The 20,334-nt window shown below is 40.3% G+C and overlaps 1 protein-coding gene across 4 annotated transcripts in view; it reads left to right on the top strand.

Moving 5' to 3' along the window:
• SH2D4A (SH2 domain containing 4A) overlaps positions 1–20,334 on the top strand; it is an 83,302-nt gene that overhangs the window by 40,705 nt on the left and 22,263 nt on the right. For 2 of the 4 annotated variants that reach the window (XM_017961821.2, XM_009212607.3), the window contains exons 5-8: positions 3,521–3,601; positions 7,492–7,603; positions 10,309–10,519; positions 20,002–20,132. In XM_017961821.2, coding sequence (XP_017817310.2) covers positions 3,521–3,601; positions 7,492–7,603; positions 10,309–10,519; positions 20,002–20,132 — 535 coding nt within the window. The remainder of the gene's footprint in view (positions 1–3,520; positions 3,602–7,491; positions 7,604–10,308; positions 10,520–20,001; positions 20,133–20,334) is intronic. The other 2 variants (XM_031669411.1, XM_031669410.1) reach the window with 1 other exon arrangement.

A 20,334-nucleotide genomic window follows, 5' to 3' on the forward strand; every position in this document is an offset into this window, starting at 1 on the left:
ATACCTTTTGGATCCCACTGTTTTCAGTCTATTGCTTTCTACTTGTGCATTTCATGGGTTTGTAGAACGTGTAAATGTATCTAAATGAGCCTGCTTTCTGCAAGTTTTAAGCTTTTCATGTTATTTTAACATGTTAGAATAATGGCAAAATCTTGGTTCACCATGAAAAGTAGAATTTTTATAAATGTGGTTCTTAGTATGTGTGAATAGCTTTAGAGTTTACAGTATGTTTTAGACACATTGACTAGAAATGTTTAAATAGAAGGATTCATCTCTGGAGTGGTTGTTCAGCTAAATTTTTTTTTTTTTTTTTTTTTTTTTTTTTGACATGGAGTTTCACAGTCACCCAGGCTGGAGTGCAGTGGCACAGTCTCGGCTCACTATACCCTTTGCCTCCCAGGTCCAAGCAATTCTCCTGTCTCAGCCTCCCGAGTAAATGGGATTACAGGCATGCGCCACCACGCACCACCATGCCAGCTAATTTTTGTAGTTTTAGTAGAGACGGGGTTTCACCGTGTTGGCCAGCTGGTCTCGAACTCCTGATCTCAGGTGATCCGCCTGACTTGGCCTCTGAAAGTGCTGGGATTACAGGCATGAGCCATCATCTGTGGGCCTAATGAGTTTTTATGCTAAAATTCTTTTACTCCAGAACAAGCTTGTGAGTTTTGGTAGACTAAAGACAAAACCTAAAATTTCAAAGAAAAGAAAGATCATCAACTCCAACTACCATGAGTGGATGGTGTTGGCGGACACCACAGTCACTTTAGTGCCCAGTAGCATCGCTTCCATGCACACTGTCTGAAGCACGTGTCTGTGCGTCTTATTATTTTAACATAATTCATAACCACGTCAGATGTGACAAATGCAAAAGCAGTGAGCATGATGAAAGTACTAGTAAGAAAAGGCATACAATGATGATAGGAAAAAATATAAGATAGTTTAAAGAAAGCAAGTAGTAAAAAAACATTGTTCATGTGTACATGAGATGAACTGTTCGGTTGAAGGAATAACTGAGGGATGGAGGGTAACTCATACATTATGTTCAAAGCACTGTACCCATGCAGATGATAGTAACTGGGGGGAGATTGAGGGGAAACTGACAAAATAGACAACACTTTTGAATACGTGGATTAGAAGATAACCATCAGATGCCTATTCGCCTAATGCTAATTCAGGAAACAAGTAAGAGTGTGTTTAAAAGCTCAAAGTCTAAGAACAGCAAATGTGCTGCTGACAAAACCTCGGTCCAGAACTCCAGTTTCAGATCTGTCTGACAGGTCCAGATCTGTCTGATTCTGGAACAGCTGCTCTGCGTCTGTTCTGTTTTAGATGCAGAGCAGCAAAGTGTCCTTTTATAATATTCAAATGAGAAAACAATGAAAGTATGATAAGTAGCAGTTGTGAAACCTACAGGATTCATTAGTTTGCCAAGTAATAAACACAGCATATTTGAAACATTCTCCGCAATACTTGAGGAAGTATTAAGAAAGAAGGGCTACCTGCCTCCTAATTTTCAAATATAAGAAACTGATCCTTTTTGCAAAACGATGCCCCAAAGATCTTATATCATCAAAGAAAGGGAGAGTGGGCCTGTTTTTAAAGCTCTCATTCCTGGTGGTGGAAATGCACTCAGAGACTTTCAAAGTCATCTTGGACTTTTGAGCAGAGACGCTTACATGAAACCTGGGGGAACGGTTGACCCTGTTCCCAAATAGAGGAACTGTTTCCTGTTCTAAGTTTAGATGCAGAGCAGCAAAGCATACTTTTATAATATTAAAATGAGAATATGGTCAGTAGCAATTGTGAAACCTACATTATTCATTAGTTTGCCAAGTAATAAGTATTAGATATCTGTTGACCCGCATCTCATTTTCTTATCACTACAATGTCGACATAGTGGAAAAAGCATAAACTCTGGCACAAACCAGCTGTTTGGTCCTGAGCAAGCTCCACAACTCGTCTGAGACTTGGTTTCCTTCATCTGAAAATCGCCCAGTATGTTTCCCATCCATCACAGGTGTTGTGTGGAGTGAAAATAACACTAAGACACTAACATAGTGCCGGGTCATAATATGTCTTTGGTATTCAGGAGTGCTCATCAGTGGAATTAGCATTAATCTCACCACCTGTGATTAATTATAAAACCTCAGCAGAGAGCTTGAAACATGCCACCAGCAACTGTTGTGGCCAGTTTTATCAGCTGATAGGCTAAACTTTTGAAACAAATAGACCCCAAATGCCATGGCCAAAACTACAACAGAAGTTAATGTATTTGTCTTCTGACAGTCCAGAATAGGTGTTCTAGTTCAGGAGGGCTCTGCTGCACATAGTCATTCAGGGATTCAGGCTTTTGTAGTCTAAGTGTCTGCTATCTTTAGTAGTATCACTGCTGCTGTCACCATTCCAGCCAAAGGAAGGTGGAAGTGGCCTGGAGGGGTGTGTGAAGGAGGTTTTGAGTGGGCCTGGGGAGAAATGGCCAATGCCTGTTGTCACCCACTTTACATTGAGACAAATGCTAGGGCGTTTGGGAAATGCACTATAGTGGAGTGGCCACATGCCAGCTACTGTGAGAAAAGGGGAAGACTGAGAAAGCCACTGGTTTATTGCATGGTGTAGGCATGATCCCCTGTGCTCCTTCTGAATGGTGGCACCAACCTTTTGCTGAAATTTTGCTGACAATTTCCAATCTATGCCAAAATTAAGAACTCAGACACAAGGCGTACACTTGGTGGTAATATGGGTTGTGGGTAGGTATATCCCGCTACTCAGGGCATGTGACTACCCATGTTGGGACTTAGCTTAGGCTCTGCACTCCAGCCAGGGACTGATGGGGGCCTGTGTCTTAAGCACCCATTGTGATTTGCTGGCGTACTTGCAGTGCCAGAGGGTTGGCCGGTGGCAGGCAAGAATGACACCAGGGAATCTAGGCAACACATCTGGGAGCCCCACTGGGGAAGTTGCCTCATGGGAAATCCATCTAGAGCAGCAGAAACATAGATACCGGGTGACAAGGGTGGGAAGAGAGGAGAAGTGTAGCCCAGGCAGGGAAACTGGGCGGGGCTCCCAGGCACCAAACTGGTGCTCCAGGTGTGTCTGCAAGACATCATTTAGTTAAATCTGGAGACTAAGGCATTTCTTTGGCCTGTACTAAAACAGGGTATGCAGAGATTAAGCAAGAAGAGAATTTAAATAGGGGGTAATGTTGATGTCTAGACGTGATCCCAGGGCTCTCCAGGGCCAACCAGATGGGAGCAAAATACACCAAACCACCAGCTCCTGGCTCTTGGGCAACAATTCCTTCTTAAACCCTACTGAGTGGGAATACTGAGGATTCACATGCCCGTTGCTGTAGTCAGGATCAGCCCAGGAACTCAGGTGCCAGTGGGAGTCTTGGGTGGATCCAGCTGTGAGGGTGGGGGCAGCATTAGGGAATGTTGAAACCAGGGAAACATTGACAGATTATCTTACGAAACTGCACTGTAGGTCCAAATGCCATAAATGTGTTTCGTTTAATTTTTAGTCACCCTCCAGTTCTTCAAGAAATATTCAACAAATGTTGGCAGATTCAATCAATCGTATGAAGGCATATGGATTTCACCAGGTAAAAGACTTCCCTTCTGTCCTCCGGGGGCTGCATACCTAGGCATTTCCATTAACGTTTCACAGATTAGTTAATTAGTCTCATGCAGAAATGAAATTAAGCAGCAGAATGGGAAATCTGTCCTAAAAGCTGCAAACACAGTTCTTCATCTTTACCCATTTATCTGGAGTTCGGGAAGTGTTGAATGTCATGGAAAGAACAGATGCCAAGATGTATCAGCTAAACTCCTCCCAGAAGATCTGACATAGAGGCAGCATCCCAGGCTGCTGCAGACATGGAGGGAAGACTGATTCAGACAGTGATAAATGGAGCATTAAACTTGGCAGAAAGAGTGAATTCAGATCGAGTTACTTCTGTGCTCATCGTTTCTGAACCTGTCCCTTGAGGGTGAGCAGCTGCTGTGTCCTCCACATCCACCACTCCTGGAACCCCTTCTGGCACTCAGCCCTCTCTCACGTCCATCCAGATATGACATTGCCCCTCCGGGCCAACCCCTGCTTCCTCCATCGTGTGAGCTTGCTATCATGTCATAAATTGCTCAAAATAAATGAGGCATAGACTGGTACTTGGAAGCTGTAGTAGGATTTGACCTACAGAGAGTCTGAAACAGCATTGTAAGATGTGAGCCTGTGAAGAGAAGGTTCCTGAGATGGGGCTACAGCGGAGGTCAGCCCAGGGACCTGTTTTCCTGTGGACCATGTCATGAATTCCATGATTCCTCTGCAGGGACATGCATGAACGTGCTTTTTTGAGACTTTAAGAAATCAGGATGAAGTTGTGGAACTGTAGTCCTGTATTCATACTGCTGATATAATATGTACTTCTTTCTAAAACAGCAGCAATAGGCGATCTAAAGGACATTTTCATTAATTCTGCTTAGATCTCACTATGTCATTTTAAATGGGGACAGTTGAGGAAGACAAAGGATTGTATATTGATCCAAGCAACATTTATGGAGTATCTACTACACACTAAGCACTGTTATGGGAGTTGGAGACACATTTTATGAAAAAATTAAATAAAATTCCTGCCCTCAGGGAGCTTATATTCTTCATGGGAGAGAGAGATGATAAACATATCTGTAAGGTCAGGTGATCATAAGCGTTGCAGAGGAAAATAAAGCAGTACCAGGGAACTGAGGAATCCTGGGAGGATGGAATTGGGATGGGACAGGTAGTCAGAGAAGGCCACTCTGGGAAGGCAGTATTGGAGCAGAGACCTGAAGGAAAGAGGGAAGGAGCAATGTGGATGTCTAAGCCATGTGGACTGCCATGTTTCTTCCAGGCAGAGGGAACAGCAAGTCGAAGACACAGAGGCAGGAACTCACTTGGCATGGTCAGGAAAGGGCTGATCATTTGAGAGAATGAATGAGCCACCTTGCTTCTCTGTAGAACAAAGGTGATAAAACAGAGCCATCCTGCTTTGGAGGCAGTTGTGAGGCTCTGATGAAGGAATTGGTAGCAAGTCACTCTAAGTGCTTCCATCAACAGGCTGGACAAGAGGCTTTCTGTATGGGCCCCGTGGCTTTCTGTATGGGCCGGGCGTGGCCTCATTTTCTGGTCCTGTTAGCTGAGCTCATTTTCATAGCTCACCCCACACATCTGGGTCTCCACACCTTCCACCCTGGGTATCTGGATTAGCATCCAGCCTTGGCCCCTCTACCCCTCTACTCCAAGCCATCACCTGGATTTCCCCATGCCTGGCTCAGAGTCCTGAGTCCTGGACCAGCATGCTTCCAGCAAAACACTGCTGAAAAGGAAATGATGGTCTTCTGAATAGAGAAAGTAAAGCATTACAGATTTTGCTAAAAGTCAAATTATTTGAGGGACTCAGGACAAGTTCCTTACGTTTTCTGGCTTTCTTGAATAAATATGGTGGTCAGGGCCATATATAGATGAGTAACAGCGGATCTCATCAGCTATTACTCTGTGAAATTCATGAATTTTTCTTCTTTTCCACTGTGCCTGTACATAATTACATGCAGATTAAAGGAGTAGATTTATTAAATACAGCACTGTTAGACATTTGAGTAACATCAACCAAGTACTACATCTGTTATTAATATTTTTTCTTAGTAGAATCATGTTCCAAACTTCTTGCTGATCCTCAGCAACAATATCTGTGATGATCATAGCTTGATGTTTTGACTATATGTTTCCTAATCATTTAAAAAAAAACACGTACGCATGTGGAAGGATGAACAAAGCTCCACTTTTAAGCTTCTTCTGTTTAAGCTTAAAAATTGCTAGCAGCACATTTATGTATCTTGGGCTTGCAGACAGCTTCAATCAAAGGATGGCAAATCTTAATAGTCCTTTCAAACATCAAAGCTGTCCTTTGGATTTTAAAATGCTGGCAAACGAAAGGAGCTAGCTCTAGGCAGGAAAACAACGTAAGGAAAAAAATAAAAACAGTAAATGCACAGAGGTTTAGTTACATCTGCAGTGAAGCACAATTTATGAATGATGATTACTTAAACTGCGATTTATGACTGCCCACAGTGATCAGAAACAAGTTTCACAACATTAACGTTTATATTTTATGTTGTGGTGACATTAGAGCAAGGAAGTCTTTATATTTCTATGGGAAAGCACAAAAGAAAAAAACCTGTCACTCGTGATAGAGAGGTGGGCACAGGCAGCCGTTCCTGGCCGTTTCAGTTTGTTTTATTACTTAGCTAACCAAGGCTTTTATTATTTCTCCAAGTTGTAAATTCAGTCTTCTTGTGAGCACTCAGAAGCTTGTGTCCAAATAAACAGAGTACTTTTCAGGTCTAAGTGATTTGGTTTGTTCATTTCTCTTTCGTTTAAAATGATTTTCCTTGAATGCTCTTAATGCCGGAAAACAGTACACTTAAAAATGGTTAAGGTGGTATAATTTTGTTATGTGGAATTTTACTGCAATTTTTTTAAAAACCTACTTCGCCTTTTAAAGGAATATTCACATTTTAAAAATATTTTTCCCTTTCTCAAAAGATGCTTTTGAAAAATATTTTTCTGTTTTTTTTTTTTTTGAAACAAAAAAATACATGTTCTGGCAGGGTGTGGTGGCTCATGCCTGTAATCCCAGCACTTTGGGAGGCTGAAGTGGTGGATCACTTGAGGTCAGAAGTTTGCAACCAGCCTGGCCAACGTGGTGAAACTCCACCTCTTCAAAAAATACAAATATTACCTAAGTGTGGTGACATGTGCCTGTAATCCCAGCTACTAGGGAGGCTGAGGCAGGAGAATCACTTGAACCTGGGAGGGGGAGGTTACAGTGAGCCGAGATTGTACCACTGCACTGGGCGATGGAGTGAGACTCCATCTTTAAAAAATAATAATATATATTTCTTTTAAACCACGTAAAATCATGTAGTAAGTACCACATTTTGGGACACATGATTTGAGGGGAGAGATTCAGCTGAGCTGAGATTGCTCTGGAAATGTGCATTTCTTCCATGGGGCCTGTCAGCTACTGTAAAGTAGGTTGACGCTGGTTCTATGTAATAGTGTGTTTACATGCTTCTTCAGGGAGTCAATTTGAAACAGCTAAGTACTGTGAGGAAAAGGAATATTTTTTCTTATTATATGTTATACACTGTGCCAGGGACTTCTTAAGTTATCTAATCCTCAGTATAACCCTGAGAAATATTTTCTTCTCATCTTTCTTATGGGGAAACAGCCCAAGAGAGGTTCAGTTGTTGCTCCTGGAGTTACACACTAGCTAGCAATGGTCAATCCAGCTTCAGGTCTTACTGACGCCAGAGTCCACACTTGATCCTCCCTAGTGGGCCAGAGAGTTAGTTAGAAATCAGCTGTGCCGGGTACCCCCGTCCTTCAGGAAACTGCTGGATTTGCTCACCAAGGTTCGTTTTCGTTTGTTTGGTTTTTGTTTTTGTTTTTAAACAGAAGAAAGTATCCATGAAGAAAAAACAAGAAGAAGAAATAAATCAAATAGACGAAGAGAGAACGAAGCAGATTTGTAAGAACTGGAAAGAAGACTCGGAATGGCAGGCATCTCGTGAGTACCCAGAGGTTGCCGTAGCACCTTCCAGGCTCTCAGCTGATTCTCTCACTTAATAACGTGATCAATCTAGAAAGCACTTAATGTGGGTTGTTGAGAGAGATCTTCACAGTAAGTGACCACTCAAATGTTATTACTAACTTATTACTCAAATGCTTAGAAGCTACTTTTGAACAGTGGACTGGTTCTCCATTTCTGTATCACCAAAATTATGATGTAATTTATCAAACAGCGTGATATATAGCTATGGAAAATAGGTTTTGGAAGAGTGTTTAATGATCTTAGACTATGTTTACATGTCATTAGCTTGGGGAAGAAAAAACACCATGAAATAGAATGAAAAGCTTCGCTATTTAGAAATGTCTAAGTATCTGAAGGAAAAGAACTGGAAGGTTATAATAACATGTAAACATTAGTTTTCTTGGAGAGGTGAGATTCAAGATTATTTATTTGAATGCTTTTCTGATAATTTAATACTGTGTTTTGGATTTTTTCCCCTAAGTTTTTGATAGTGAATACATTTTAACTTTGTAATCAGAAGCACACAGGATTACCAGGCCAGATGTGTTAGCATCCAGCTTGTGCCTGTGACCCAGCCCTGACTCCTATTTGAGTTAGCAGAGCTGGAGAGAAAGCTCATAGGGGAAGAATAAGCCCATACAACTGAAGGCAGAGGAGAGGGTGCTCCAGAGTGCTAGAAGAATTAGGTTTGAGAAAGAATTAGTGTTTCCATCTGACTCAGAGAAGTCTGAACTGCTAGATCATCCTGAGGTAGCTTGAGGAAGACAGCAGGTATGGCTATATTTGCAGGATGTTGAGATCCCACACTGATCTGCAATTACATTATAACCAATGCTATTTAAATGGCAACTACTGTGAAATGAAAATATTTGCAAGATCCAGTGGCCTCTTTGTACTATGCAGTGAAATCCTGGTATAAGGGAATATTTTGGTTATCTCTTTGAAGTCAAGTATAACAGGATTTGACCAATAATGCCTGAAGTGTAAATATCCTCAATAAAAATCATTTTTACATTCTGCATTAGAGTCTCATTGCTACAATGAAAAATTCTCTTTTACAAAGTAGTTATGCACTGTATAATGATGTTTTGGTCAATGATGGGTCGCATATATTTCTTAGGCCAGGCACTGTGGCTCACTCCTGTAATGGCAGCCTTTTGGGAGGCCAAGGTGGGTGGATCACTTCAGGTCATGAATTCGAGACCAGCCTGGCCAACATAGTGAAACTCCATCTCTACTAAAAATACAAAATTTAGCTGGTTGTGGTGGTGTGCACTTGTAGTCCCAGCTACTCAGGAGACTGAGGCAGGAGAATTGCTTGAACCAGGAAGGCGGAGGCTGCAGTGAGCCAAGATCATACCACTGCACTCCAGACTGGGCAACATAGCAAGACTCAGTCTCAAAAAACAAACACACACACACACACACACACACACACAAAAACAAAAACAAACCCAAAATAATGGGTTGCATAGATTTTAAAAATATAGTGTAGCCTAAGTGTAAAGTGTTTATGAAGTCAACGTTAGTGTGTAGTAACATCCGAGGCCTTAACATTCATTGAGCACTCATTCACTGACTCATCCCAGAGCAACTTCCAGTCCTGCAAGCTCCATTCACAGTAAGTGCCCTATGTAGAGGCACCGTTTTTTTTGGTCCTCTGTACCATATTTTTACCACACCTTTGCTATGTTGGGGGTATTATTATTTTTTTTGAGATGGAGTTTTTCTCTTGTCACCCAGGCTGGAGTGCAATGCCATGATCTTGGCTCACTGCAACCTCCGCCTCCTAGTTTCAAGAGATTCTCCCTCCTCAGCCTCCCTAGTAGCTAGGATTACAGGCGCCCACCACCACACCCAGCTAATTTTTTTGTATTTTTAGTAGAGTTGGGGTTTTGCCATGTTGGCCAGGCTAGTCTCAAGCTCCTGACCTCAGGTGACCCATGTACCTTAGCCTCCCAAAGTGCTGGGATTACAGGTATGAGCCATTGTGCCCAGACTTATGTTGGGGGTATTTAGATACACAAATACTATTGTGTTACAGTTGCCTCATGATGCATTTCTCAGAACATATTCCTCTCATTACGTGACTGTAATATTTAAAGGCAGCTTGGGGTACTTTTTCGTGTACTAATGTGTTCTATAATTACCTGTGGTTAAGCATCCCTTTAAGTTTTTGCCTGTCGGGCTGATTCTCATTTCGTCCTGCTCCCTGCTCCTTAACCCTGTGCACAGGCCTGTGCCACTGAGTAGTCCTGACCTTTGCTAGTGAGCCACGCACACTGCATCTGAACATGAGTCTACGCAGGATGTGACAATTGTCTCTTATTACTCAGCACCCCTGCCAGCTTGAACCCATGCCCAGGCGGGGACGCCTCACTTGGTCTTGCCAACTGCGGGAAATTCTTGCACACTTTCTCTACTTCTCTCTCATCCCTTCTTCCTCCTCTTCCTTTTCTCTCCCTCAGAAAATCCCCACTCCTGTATGAAGAGAGGAATCCTGAGCGAACGCTGGGCAAGCCCTAATGACCTGGATCACAGGTGTTGATAATGATTGTTCCTTATTATAAGCAGATAACAAACTGCTGAGAACCTGCGCTGCTGCCCTTTGTGCGTTGCTGAGCCTTCTCACCTGCTCTGTGGGCTGATGAGGGTTTTGTCCAACCCCGTTGCTTTTCTAGTGCGAAAATCCAAAGCAGCTGATGAGAAGAGACGCTCCTTGGCTAAACAAGCACGAGAAGACTACAAGAGGTTATCCCTCGGGGCCCAGAAAGGACGAGGCGGTGAGAGGCTGCAAAGCCCCCTGCGTGTTCCACAGAAACCCAAAAGACCTCCCCTTCCACCCAAGCCTCAGTTTCTAAACCCGGCGGCGTATCCTCAAAAACCTCTTAGGTAAGAAGCCACACAGATGGGTTTAGGCATCAGTATTGCAATGGGCTTTGAATAAGCGTTGAAATTAAAGGCAAATTGTATGAGCTGCCATGGAGTGTGGAGGGCCAACTGGCAGCCTGTGTAAGCAGCTCAGGCTCATGTCTAAGCCTTCTTCCTGGGTTATCTGGTCGGGCATTCCTCCCCTTCTTAGCTGTCAAATGTCCGTAGCTGTTATACTTAGTATACCCAGTGAAATAGTAAAGCTGTGCATGGAGTGAGAGAATTTCCCATGCCCCTATCCACCTCTTCCCTTTCACCCCCCAAAGGCGGCCGGTGAGCCAGTGAGGGGACAACAGGAAACAAGTGGGGTTTCACTAATGCCCAAGATCGCCCCTTAGTCAAAGATGATCAAAGTAGGAACCCAAAGGCTTGCTGACTTTCGCAGGACATTTTCACTGCCAAGGATTGAAGGTTTGATGGTAATTCTCATTCTGGGATACATAGCCCAGTTCATCTTTTGAGAATTTGGAAAGGCTCCTGTTTTTAATGAATTGTCTATTGGGTGGTGGTGATCCCATTGTCTCCTAGGCTATGGAAGAATTAGGAAGAACCATTTGTTCTGGAAAAACTGCAGAAAAGTGCAATGATGCTATGACAGAAACCCCCATCCCTAATGTTTGCTGATTATAATTTTTTTTCTGGTATTGATCTTATTTTTAACATCCTAGTATTTAGAAAGAAGTATTAAAATCAAATTTTGATTGAAAGAAACAGAATTGTCTAAACCTTTGCCTTCTGAAATAAAAACTAAAAAAAAAAAAAAAAACTGGAAATACTTCTCGGTTTAAGATTATGGAGAAATGAAAAACAAGACTCTTCCCCTGCTTGCAGTCATAGTTATCTTCAAGGTTCTCTTTAAACAGGAATGATGACCTCAGGAGAAACACAAAGGCAGACCTTTTTCTTTACTATAATTATTTCTACTTACCCTACTGGAAAGTTCCATTTTGGGAAATGGGGACCAACATGGAACTCAGTGGAGTAAGTGGAAATAATTACAGTAAAGACCGTGATCTCCAAAGTGATGGTTTGGGTAATGATTCTTTTCTTATCGACAACAAAGCAAGAAATGTAGTCAGGAAATAGGAGTCTCCTTAATTATGTGAACAGGTGACAAAGGTGCACACGGCCCTCTAAGCGCTGGCGCTTGTCTGTGTGCACGCTGGTGACAGAGCCTCGGCAGGGATGTTTTCGCAGCTAACTCCTGTTCTCCATCTCTTCCAAGGGTAGCATGGAAACGACTTGTAGATAGATGTCCCTTTCCCACAGCATTCTGAAGCATAGTATATTTGATTGACAGCAATGAAGGTGGTCTTTAAAAAAGAGGAATTCCTGGCCGGGCGCGGGGGCTCACGCCTGCAATCCCAGCACTTTGGGAGGCCGAGGCAGGTGGATCACGAGGTCAGGAGATGGAGACCATCCTGGCTAACACGGTGAACCCCGTCTCTACTAAAAAATACAAAAAGTTAGCCGGGCGCGGTGGCGGGCGCCTGTAGTCCCAGCTACTCCGGAGGCTGAGGCAGGAGAATGGCGCGAACCCGGGAGGCGGAGCTTGTAATGAGCCGAGGTCGCACCACTTCACTCCAGCCTGGGCGACAGAGGGAGACTCCGTCTCAAAAAAAAAAAAAAGGCAATTCCTCATTGCAACTTAAGACAATGCATGAAGTGCTTTTTGTGAGTCAGACTGGGTGGTTTTAGAGCTGGAACTTGACACAGGGATGGCAGAGGTCACCTCGGAGCCACCCCAGGAAAAGACAAGAGACCAGCCCCTCCAGTGTCTGTGGAGTTTTGCTCCATCTCCAAGGACTTCCCAAAAAAGAGCCTAATTTGGAAGCTAGTAAGATAATGTATAATATAACTTCGTATGTGTGCAGTGTCTGCCTCCCAGGGAAGTCAAATATTATAGGATATTTTCTCCAAAAGGCTCTGAAAATCATTAGGGATAATATATGCACATACATGCATATGTACATCTATATATGTATATCTGACAGTATGTCACACATAACTCAGAAGCACGTGTTAGAAAAAGCATAAAGAACCGTTAAGTTAATTACAAGAAATTCGAGTAGTTCATCCAAACTTGATTCTGGTGGTTGTGTTTCATAAATTGTATTTTGTTTTTAATTGACACACAATAATTGTACATATTTATGGGATACAGTGTGATGTTTTGATACATATATACATTGTGTAATGATCAAATCAGGATAACTTCCATAGCCATCATCTCAAACACTTGTCATTTCTTTGTGGTGAGAACATTCAAAATCCTATCTTTGGGCTGTTTTGAAGTATGTAGTACATTACTGTTGACTGTGTTCACCCTGCTGTGCAGTAGAGCAGCAGAACTTATTTCTGCTGTATCAGTGTAACTTTGCGCCAGTTGACCAACCTCTCCTCATTTACCATCCCCCCTACTCTCCCCAGCCTCTGCTAACCACTGTTCTATTCTTCTATAAGATCTACCTGGCCGGGTGTGGTGGCTTAAGCCTGTAATCCCAGCACTTAGGGAGGCCAAGGTGGGTGGATCATGAGGTCAGGAGTCCGAGACCAGCCTGACCAACATGGTGAAACCCCGTATTTACTAAAAATACAAAAATTAGCCTGGTGTGGCATGCACCTGTAATTCTAGCTACACTGGAGGCTGAGGCAGGAGAATCACTTGAACCCAGGAGGCGAAGGCTGCCTGGGTGACAGAGCGAGACTCTGTCTCAACAACAACAAAAAAGATCAACCTTTTTGATTCCACATATGAGTGAGGTCATGCAGTGTTTGTCCTTCTGTGTTTGGCTTATTTCACTTAACATAATGTCCTCTAGGTTCATCCATTTTGTTGCAAATGACAGGGTATTATTCTTTTTATGGATCTTTTGTTCCCTTTAATTTTTTGAGAAACTTCATACTGTTTATAATGGTATGCTAATTTATATTCCTACCGTCAGGCAATGAGAGTTCTCCTTTCTCCAGATTCTCGCCAGCATTTTTTTTATTGCAAATGACAGGATATTATACTTTTTCTGTCTGAATAATATTCCATTGTGTATATACACCACATTTTCTTGATTCATTCATTATTGGACACTTAGGTTGATTCCATATCTTGGCTATTGTGAATAGTGCTGCAATAAACATGGGAGTGCAACTGTCTCTTTGACATACTGATTTCATTTCCGTTTGACATATACCCAGTAGTGGGATTGTTGGAGCTTTTGTTCTACTTGGAATTTTTTTGAGAAACTTCATCCCGTTGTCTGTAATAGTATACTATTTTATATTTCTACCAACAGGCTATGAGAGTTATCCTTTCTCTGGATTCTCGCCAGCATTTGTTTTTTGTTTGTCTTTTTTGATAACCAAAAATACAAAACTGGGCAAGGTGATATTGTGGTTTTGATGTGCATTTCCCTGATTAGTGGTATTGAGCATTTTTTTCATATACTTGTTGGTCATTCGTATGTCTTCTTTTGAGGCATGCCTATTGAGGTTTTTTCTTATTTGGATTATTTCTTTTTTTGCTATTGAGTTTGAGTTCCTATATTGATGCTTTGTCAGATACAGTTTATGAATATTTTCTCCCTTTCTGTAACTTGTCTCTTTACTCTGTTGATTGTTTCCTTTGCTGCAGGAGAATCTTTTTTAGCTTGATATAATCCCATTTGTTTGTTTTTCTTTGGTTGCCTGTGCTTTTAAGGTGTTATTTTTTAAAAATCTGGGGCTAGGCAGGGTGGCTCACACCTGTAATCCCAGTACTTTGGGAGGCCGGGGTGGGAGGATTGCTTGAGGCCAGGACACTCATCTCTATGAACAAATAAAAAATAAAAATCCTTGCTCAGACTGATGTCCTGAAGTGTTTCCCCAATATTTTCTTCTGGTAGCTTCATGGTCTCATCCATTCAAGTCTTTAATCCATTTTGAGCTGATTTTTACCTAGCGAGAGTAGGTAGTTTCATGCTTATACACGTCACTATCTAGTTTTCTCAGTACCATTTACTGAAGAGACTGTCCTTCCTCCAGTATGTGTTCTTGGTGCTTTTGTTGAAAATCAGTTGACTGTAAATGTGTGGATTTATTTCTGGGTTCTCTGTTCTGTTTCATTGTTTATGTGTGTGTTTTTATGCCAGTACCATGCTGTTTTGATTACTATAGATTTGTAGTATATTTTAAAGTCATTTACTATGATGCCTCCCAGCTTTGTTCCTTATGTTACAAATTGCTCTGGCAATTTGTAGTAGTCTTTTCTGGTTGCATACAAATTTTTAAAGTTTTTTTCTATTTCTGTGAAAAATATCATTGGTATTTTGATAGGAATCACATTGAATCAGATCTTTTTGGGTAGTACATCCATTTTGATAATATTAATTTTTCTTATCCATGAACATGGGATGTCTATTTTTTTGTTTCCTTTCATTACTGTTTTATAGTTTTTCTTATAAAGACATTTCACCTCCTTGGTTAAATTTATTCCTAGTTATTTTATTTTATTATAAAATTGCTTTTTTTTTTGCTAGTCCATTGTTGATGTATAGAGATGCTACTGATTTTTGTAAGTTTATTTTATATACTACAATTTCACTGAATTTTATCAGGACTAAGTTTTTTGGTGGAGGCTTTTGGGTTTTCTGTATGTAAGATCAGGTCATCTGCAAACAGACAATTTGAGTTCCTCTTTTCCAATTTGGATGTGTTCAGTGCTTTCTCTTGACTCATTCCTGTGACTAGGACTTTCAGTACTATGTTGAACAAAAGTGATGAAAGTGGACATTCTTGTTTTGTTCCAGGTTTTAAAGGAAAAACTTTCCATTTTTCCTCTTTCAGCATGTAAACTGTGATTTTGTCATATATGACCTGTATTGGGTTGAGGTACATTCCTTCTATACCTAATGTGTTTAAAGGTTTTTATCATGAAGGGATACTGAATTTTAGTAAATGCTTTACCTGTGTCTATTGAGATGATCTTGTGGTCTTTGTCTTTTATTCTGTTAATGTGATGTGTCATGTTCATTGATTTGTTTATGTTGAACCATCCTTGCATCCCTGAGATGAATTTCCCTTGATCATGGTGAATGATGTTTTTGATGTGCTGTTGGATTTGGTTTGCTGGTATTTTGTTGTGGATTTTTGTATTTGTGTTCATCACCATCAGGAATATTGGCCTCTAGATTTCTTTTTTGTTGTCTCTTTGTCTGGTTTCGATATCAAGGTAATGCTGACTTCATAGAATGAGTTTGGAAGAATTCCTCCAATTTCAGTTGTTTGGAATAGTTTGAGAAGAATTGGTATTAGTATTTCCTTAAGTGATTGATAGGATTTGGTAGAGACTTACAAACTTAACTTTGTGAAGGAAAGAAACGAAAACACTGATAGTGAAATCTATCAGGTCCTGGGGTTTTTTTGATAGGATACTTTATTAATGATTCAATCTCATTAGTCATTATTGGTCTGTTAAGTTGTCTTTTTCTTCATGATTGAATTTTGCTAGGTTGTATGTGTCCAGGAATTTATTTACTTCCAAGTTTTCCATTTTGTTGACATATAGTTGTTTATAATAGTCTTTAGTGATCTTTTTATTTCTGTGGTATCAGTTGTGATGTGTCCTTTTTCATCTCTGATTTTGAGTCATCTCTTTTTCTTTGTGTAGCTAAATGTTTGTCGATTTTATTAAAACCAACTCTTCATTTCATTCGTATTTTGTATGGTTCTTTAGCCTCTATTTTATCTATTTTTGCTCTGACCTTTATTATATTTCCTTCAACCAATGTTGTGTCAAGTTTGTTCTTGTTTTTCTAGTTCTTGTGGTTCAACAATAAATACTTATTTGAGATCTTTCTACTTTTTTGATATGTGTGTTTATTGGAATAAACATCACTTGTACAACTGCTTTTGCTGTATCCCATAGGATTTGGTATGTTGTTTCCATTTTCATTCGTCTCAAGAAAATTTTGGTTTCTGAAATTTATTTATTGACCCATTGGTTGTTCAGGAGCATGTTTAATTTCCACATATTTGTTTCTAGTTTTCCTCCTATTACTGATTTTTTGATAAATTTTAACTTAAAACAATTTAAGAATTGTTTTATGGCCTAATATATTCCTGGTGAGTGTTCTATTTGCTGTTGAGATACTGTGTATTCTGCAGCTGGTTGACAAAATAGTCTGTAAATGTCTGTTAGGCACCTTCTAGAGTGTGGTATAATTATTGATTTTCTGTTGGTATGATCTGTTCATTGTTGAAAGTGGGGTATTGAAGTCCTCTACTATTGTTGTATTGCAGTCTTTCTCCCAATTTAGGTCTATTAATATCTACTTTCTAAATTTAAGTGCTTCTATGTTAATTGAGTACATATATATTTATAACTGTTCTTGCTGTATTGAACTCTTTATCATTGTATACTGGCCTTCTTTGTCTCTTCTTACAGTTTTCAGCTTCAGGTCTATTTTATATGATATAAATGTAGCTACTCCTGTTGTCTTCTGGTTTCCATTTGCATACAACCTTTTTTTCCCCATTCTTTCCCTTTCGGACTATGCATGTCCTTACAGGTGAAGTTAACCCCTTGTAGGCAATGTATAATTTGGTCCTGTTTTATTTTTATCTAGCCACTCTATGCTTTTTAATTGGAGAATTTATCCATTGATATTCAAGGTAATTATTGATGCATAAGGGTTTACTATTGCTATTTTCTTTCTTATTTTCTAGTTATTCTGTAGATCCTTTCTTCTCTTATGGTCTTTGTGGTTAGGCACTTTTCTCTAGTAGTACGTTTTGGTTCCTTGCTTTTTATTTCTGGTGTATTTGTTATAGGTTTTTGCTTTGTGGTTACTATAAGACTTACAGAAAACATCCTATAGTTATAACAAGTTAATTTAGAGACTTACAAACTTAACTTTGTGAAGGAAAGAAACAAAAACACTGTATACTTTACCTCCATTCTCTCCTAGCATTTTGTATTTTTGATGTGATGATTTACATTTTTATATTATGTATCTGAAATTATTGAAGTTATTTTTGGTAGTTCACTTTTTAGTCTTCATATTGAAGATATAAGTGGTTTACACATCATGATGATAGTATTAGAACAAAAATCATGGTAGCATCCTGTTTATGTTTGAAGAACTATTTTTTAGCATTTCTTATAGGACATGTCTGGTAGTGGTAAATTCCCTCAGCTTCTGTTTGTCTGGAACTATCTTTATCTCTCCTTTTCTGAAGGAATACTTTGCTGTGTGCAGTATTCTTGGTTGCATTTTTTTTTTCCTTCAGTGCTCAGCATGTATCATCTTACTTCTTTCTGGCCTGTAAGGTTTCTTCTGAGAAGTCTGCTATCGAGTATATTGGATCTGTCTTATATGTTATTTGTTTCTTTAGCTGCTTTTAGGATCCTGTATTTGTCTTTGCACTCTGAGGGTTTCATTATAGTATGTCTTGGGGTATTCCTGTGTAGGTTGAATCTGATTGGTGACCTTTGACCTTCCTATGCTTGGCTATTAATTTTTTTCCAGGTTTGGAAAGTTTTCTGTTATTTCTTTGCATAAGCTTTTAACCCCTTTGTCTTCCTGAATTCCCTCTTTAACTCTAATAACTCCAATATTTGCTCTTTTGATGTTGCCCCACAGACCCCAGAAGCTTTCTTCATGTCATTCTTTTCTTTTTTATGATCTGTATATTTTCAAATAGCCTGTCTTCTGGCTCATTATTTGTTCCATTTGATCAGGTGTGCTATTGAAACCCTCTATTGCATTTTTCATTTTATTCATTGCCTTTTTCAGCTCCAGGATTTGATTTTTTAAAATTACTTCAGTCTTTCTGCTAAATTTCCCTGATATATTTTTGAATTCACTCTCTGTTCTTTCTTGAAGTTTGTTAAGCTTCCTTAAAACAGCTATTTTGAATTGTGTCAGAGGTCACACATCTCTATGACTTTAGGCTCAACCTCTGGTATCTTATTTTGTACATTTGGTGAGGTCATATTTTCTTGAATCTTCTTGATGCTTGTGTATGTGTGACAATATCTGCACTTTTAACGATTAGGCTTTTATTCCACTCTCCACAGCCTGGCTTTATTTGTGCCTGTCTTACAGAGGCCCTTCCAGAAATTCTAAGCTGACTGATGTTTCCTGAGCCTGTGACCAATGCAGCCATCTTAGCGCTAGAGGGCGCTCCAAGCCCAGGCTTGCTGCCAGTCTCCCAAGGGCTCTATGATTTACACAGCTCTCCTTCCTTGATGGACCTGAGGAAGAACTCAAGGAGGGTACAGGGGCTGTGTGGGGAAGCTGGTCAGGGACTCCAGTACAGAAGACTGTTTTAATGACGCAGACAAGTGTGTCTCCTAGTCTCCTAGTGGATCCCAGCAGGGAATGGATAGTTCCTTGACTTCAGTGGCAGGGGATGGAGCTGATACTGGACCCCCCCAGTATCTGTTTATGGAGGGTGGCTGGAGAGCCCATCTCATTGGCTCAAATAGACGCTTGTCTCCCAGCAGGTGCCTCTACAGACAGGATAGTTCACTGACTGCAATGGTGGTTGTGTTGTGTTTAAATTGAATTCTGCTCAAAATTAGTAGGTTGTTGAGTAGGACTCGGAAGTCTGTTTATTACATTGTAAGGCTACTCTTTGTAGTAGAAATTGACTTACATCCTAGAAATTAAGTTCTGCTACTGAATCTATTTCAGAATGATTCTGCTGCCTGTATCTTTGTCTTACCAAACTTCAAATACTCTTCTTCCTTTTACTTTATATTTCTTTCTTTCTTTATTTTTTTTTAGCAGAACTAAATGTCATCAAAGGGTGGAAAAGGAGAAAGCAAGTCAGAGAGGTTAGTGGAAAGAGAAACAAGAGTGAATCAAATAATGCAAACATGAGGAAAGAAATCTGTCTTACTGCATTTGATTTCTTTTGTTTGCAAATACATGCTTTCCAGGAAAATGTGCTGGGGTAAAAGTGTATTTTGCCTTTTAATGCTTATTTTTTTCAGATGTTAATTGAAAGTTAATGGAGCTTCTAATTCCTATACAAATGAATTTAAATCTATGTGTTAACACAGCAGTGGATCATTCTTATAACTAGCCCTTTAAGACTGGAAGGACAAGTGACAGATTTATATTCCTTCCTCTTCTGCCCTTGAGGAGGTGTATAATGGTGGTGTGTAGGGGGTCCAGCCTCCTGTTAGCTGAGGTCATTGAATTAGATCTTGAAATGTATGTAATTATCTCTCCCTCCCATTTTCTCTCCCTCCCGTTCTCTCTCTCTACACACACACACACGTATATATATTTGCATGTGTATATATTTGTAAGTATAAGGCACCTCTGGTGTCTGTAGACATGCATGTATATATATGCATGTCTATGTGTGTGTGTGTGTACATATACACACATATATATATGACTTTTGAGGGCATTATTTTCAAATTAGTTAAATCTAACTTGAAAAACTTTTAACAGAAATCAGGGAGTGGTGAGGACAGTGTCCAGCTCTGCCCAAGAGGACATCATCCGGTGGTTTAAAGAGGAGCAGCTACCACTTCGAGCAGGCTACCAGAAAACTTCAGACACCATAGCCCCCTGGTTCCATGGTGAGTGCAGAGATTTCCTCAATGGTGTTTCGTCTCAGGGCGGATGAAGCTGTGCTAATCCACCAGGAAGACAGAATAAAAGCTTCCATTTATTGGTGCTGCCCAAAAAGAGTCTTTCAGATGATTTTCACAAAGCAGTGTTTCAAAGACGCCTCAGTAAGCTGCATTCTCATGACTGTTTAGAAGGCAGTCAGCATTCACG

Source organism: Papio anubis, chromosome 8 (genome assembly GCF_008728515.1).
Source record: "Papio anubis isolate 15944 chromosome 8, Panubis1.0, whole genome shotgun sequence".
Lineage (NCBI taxonomy): Eukaryota > Metazoa > Chordata > Mammalia > Primates > Cercopithecidae > Papio > Papio anubis.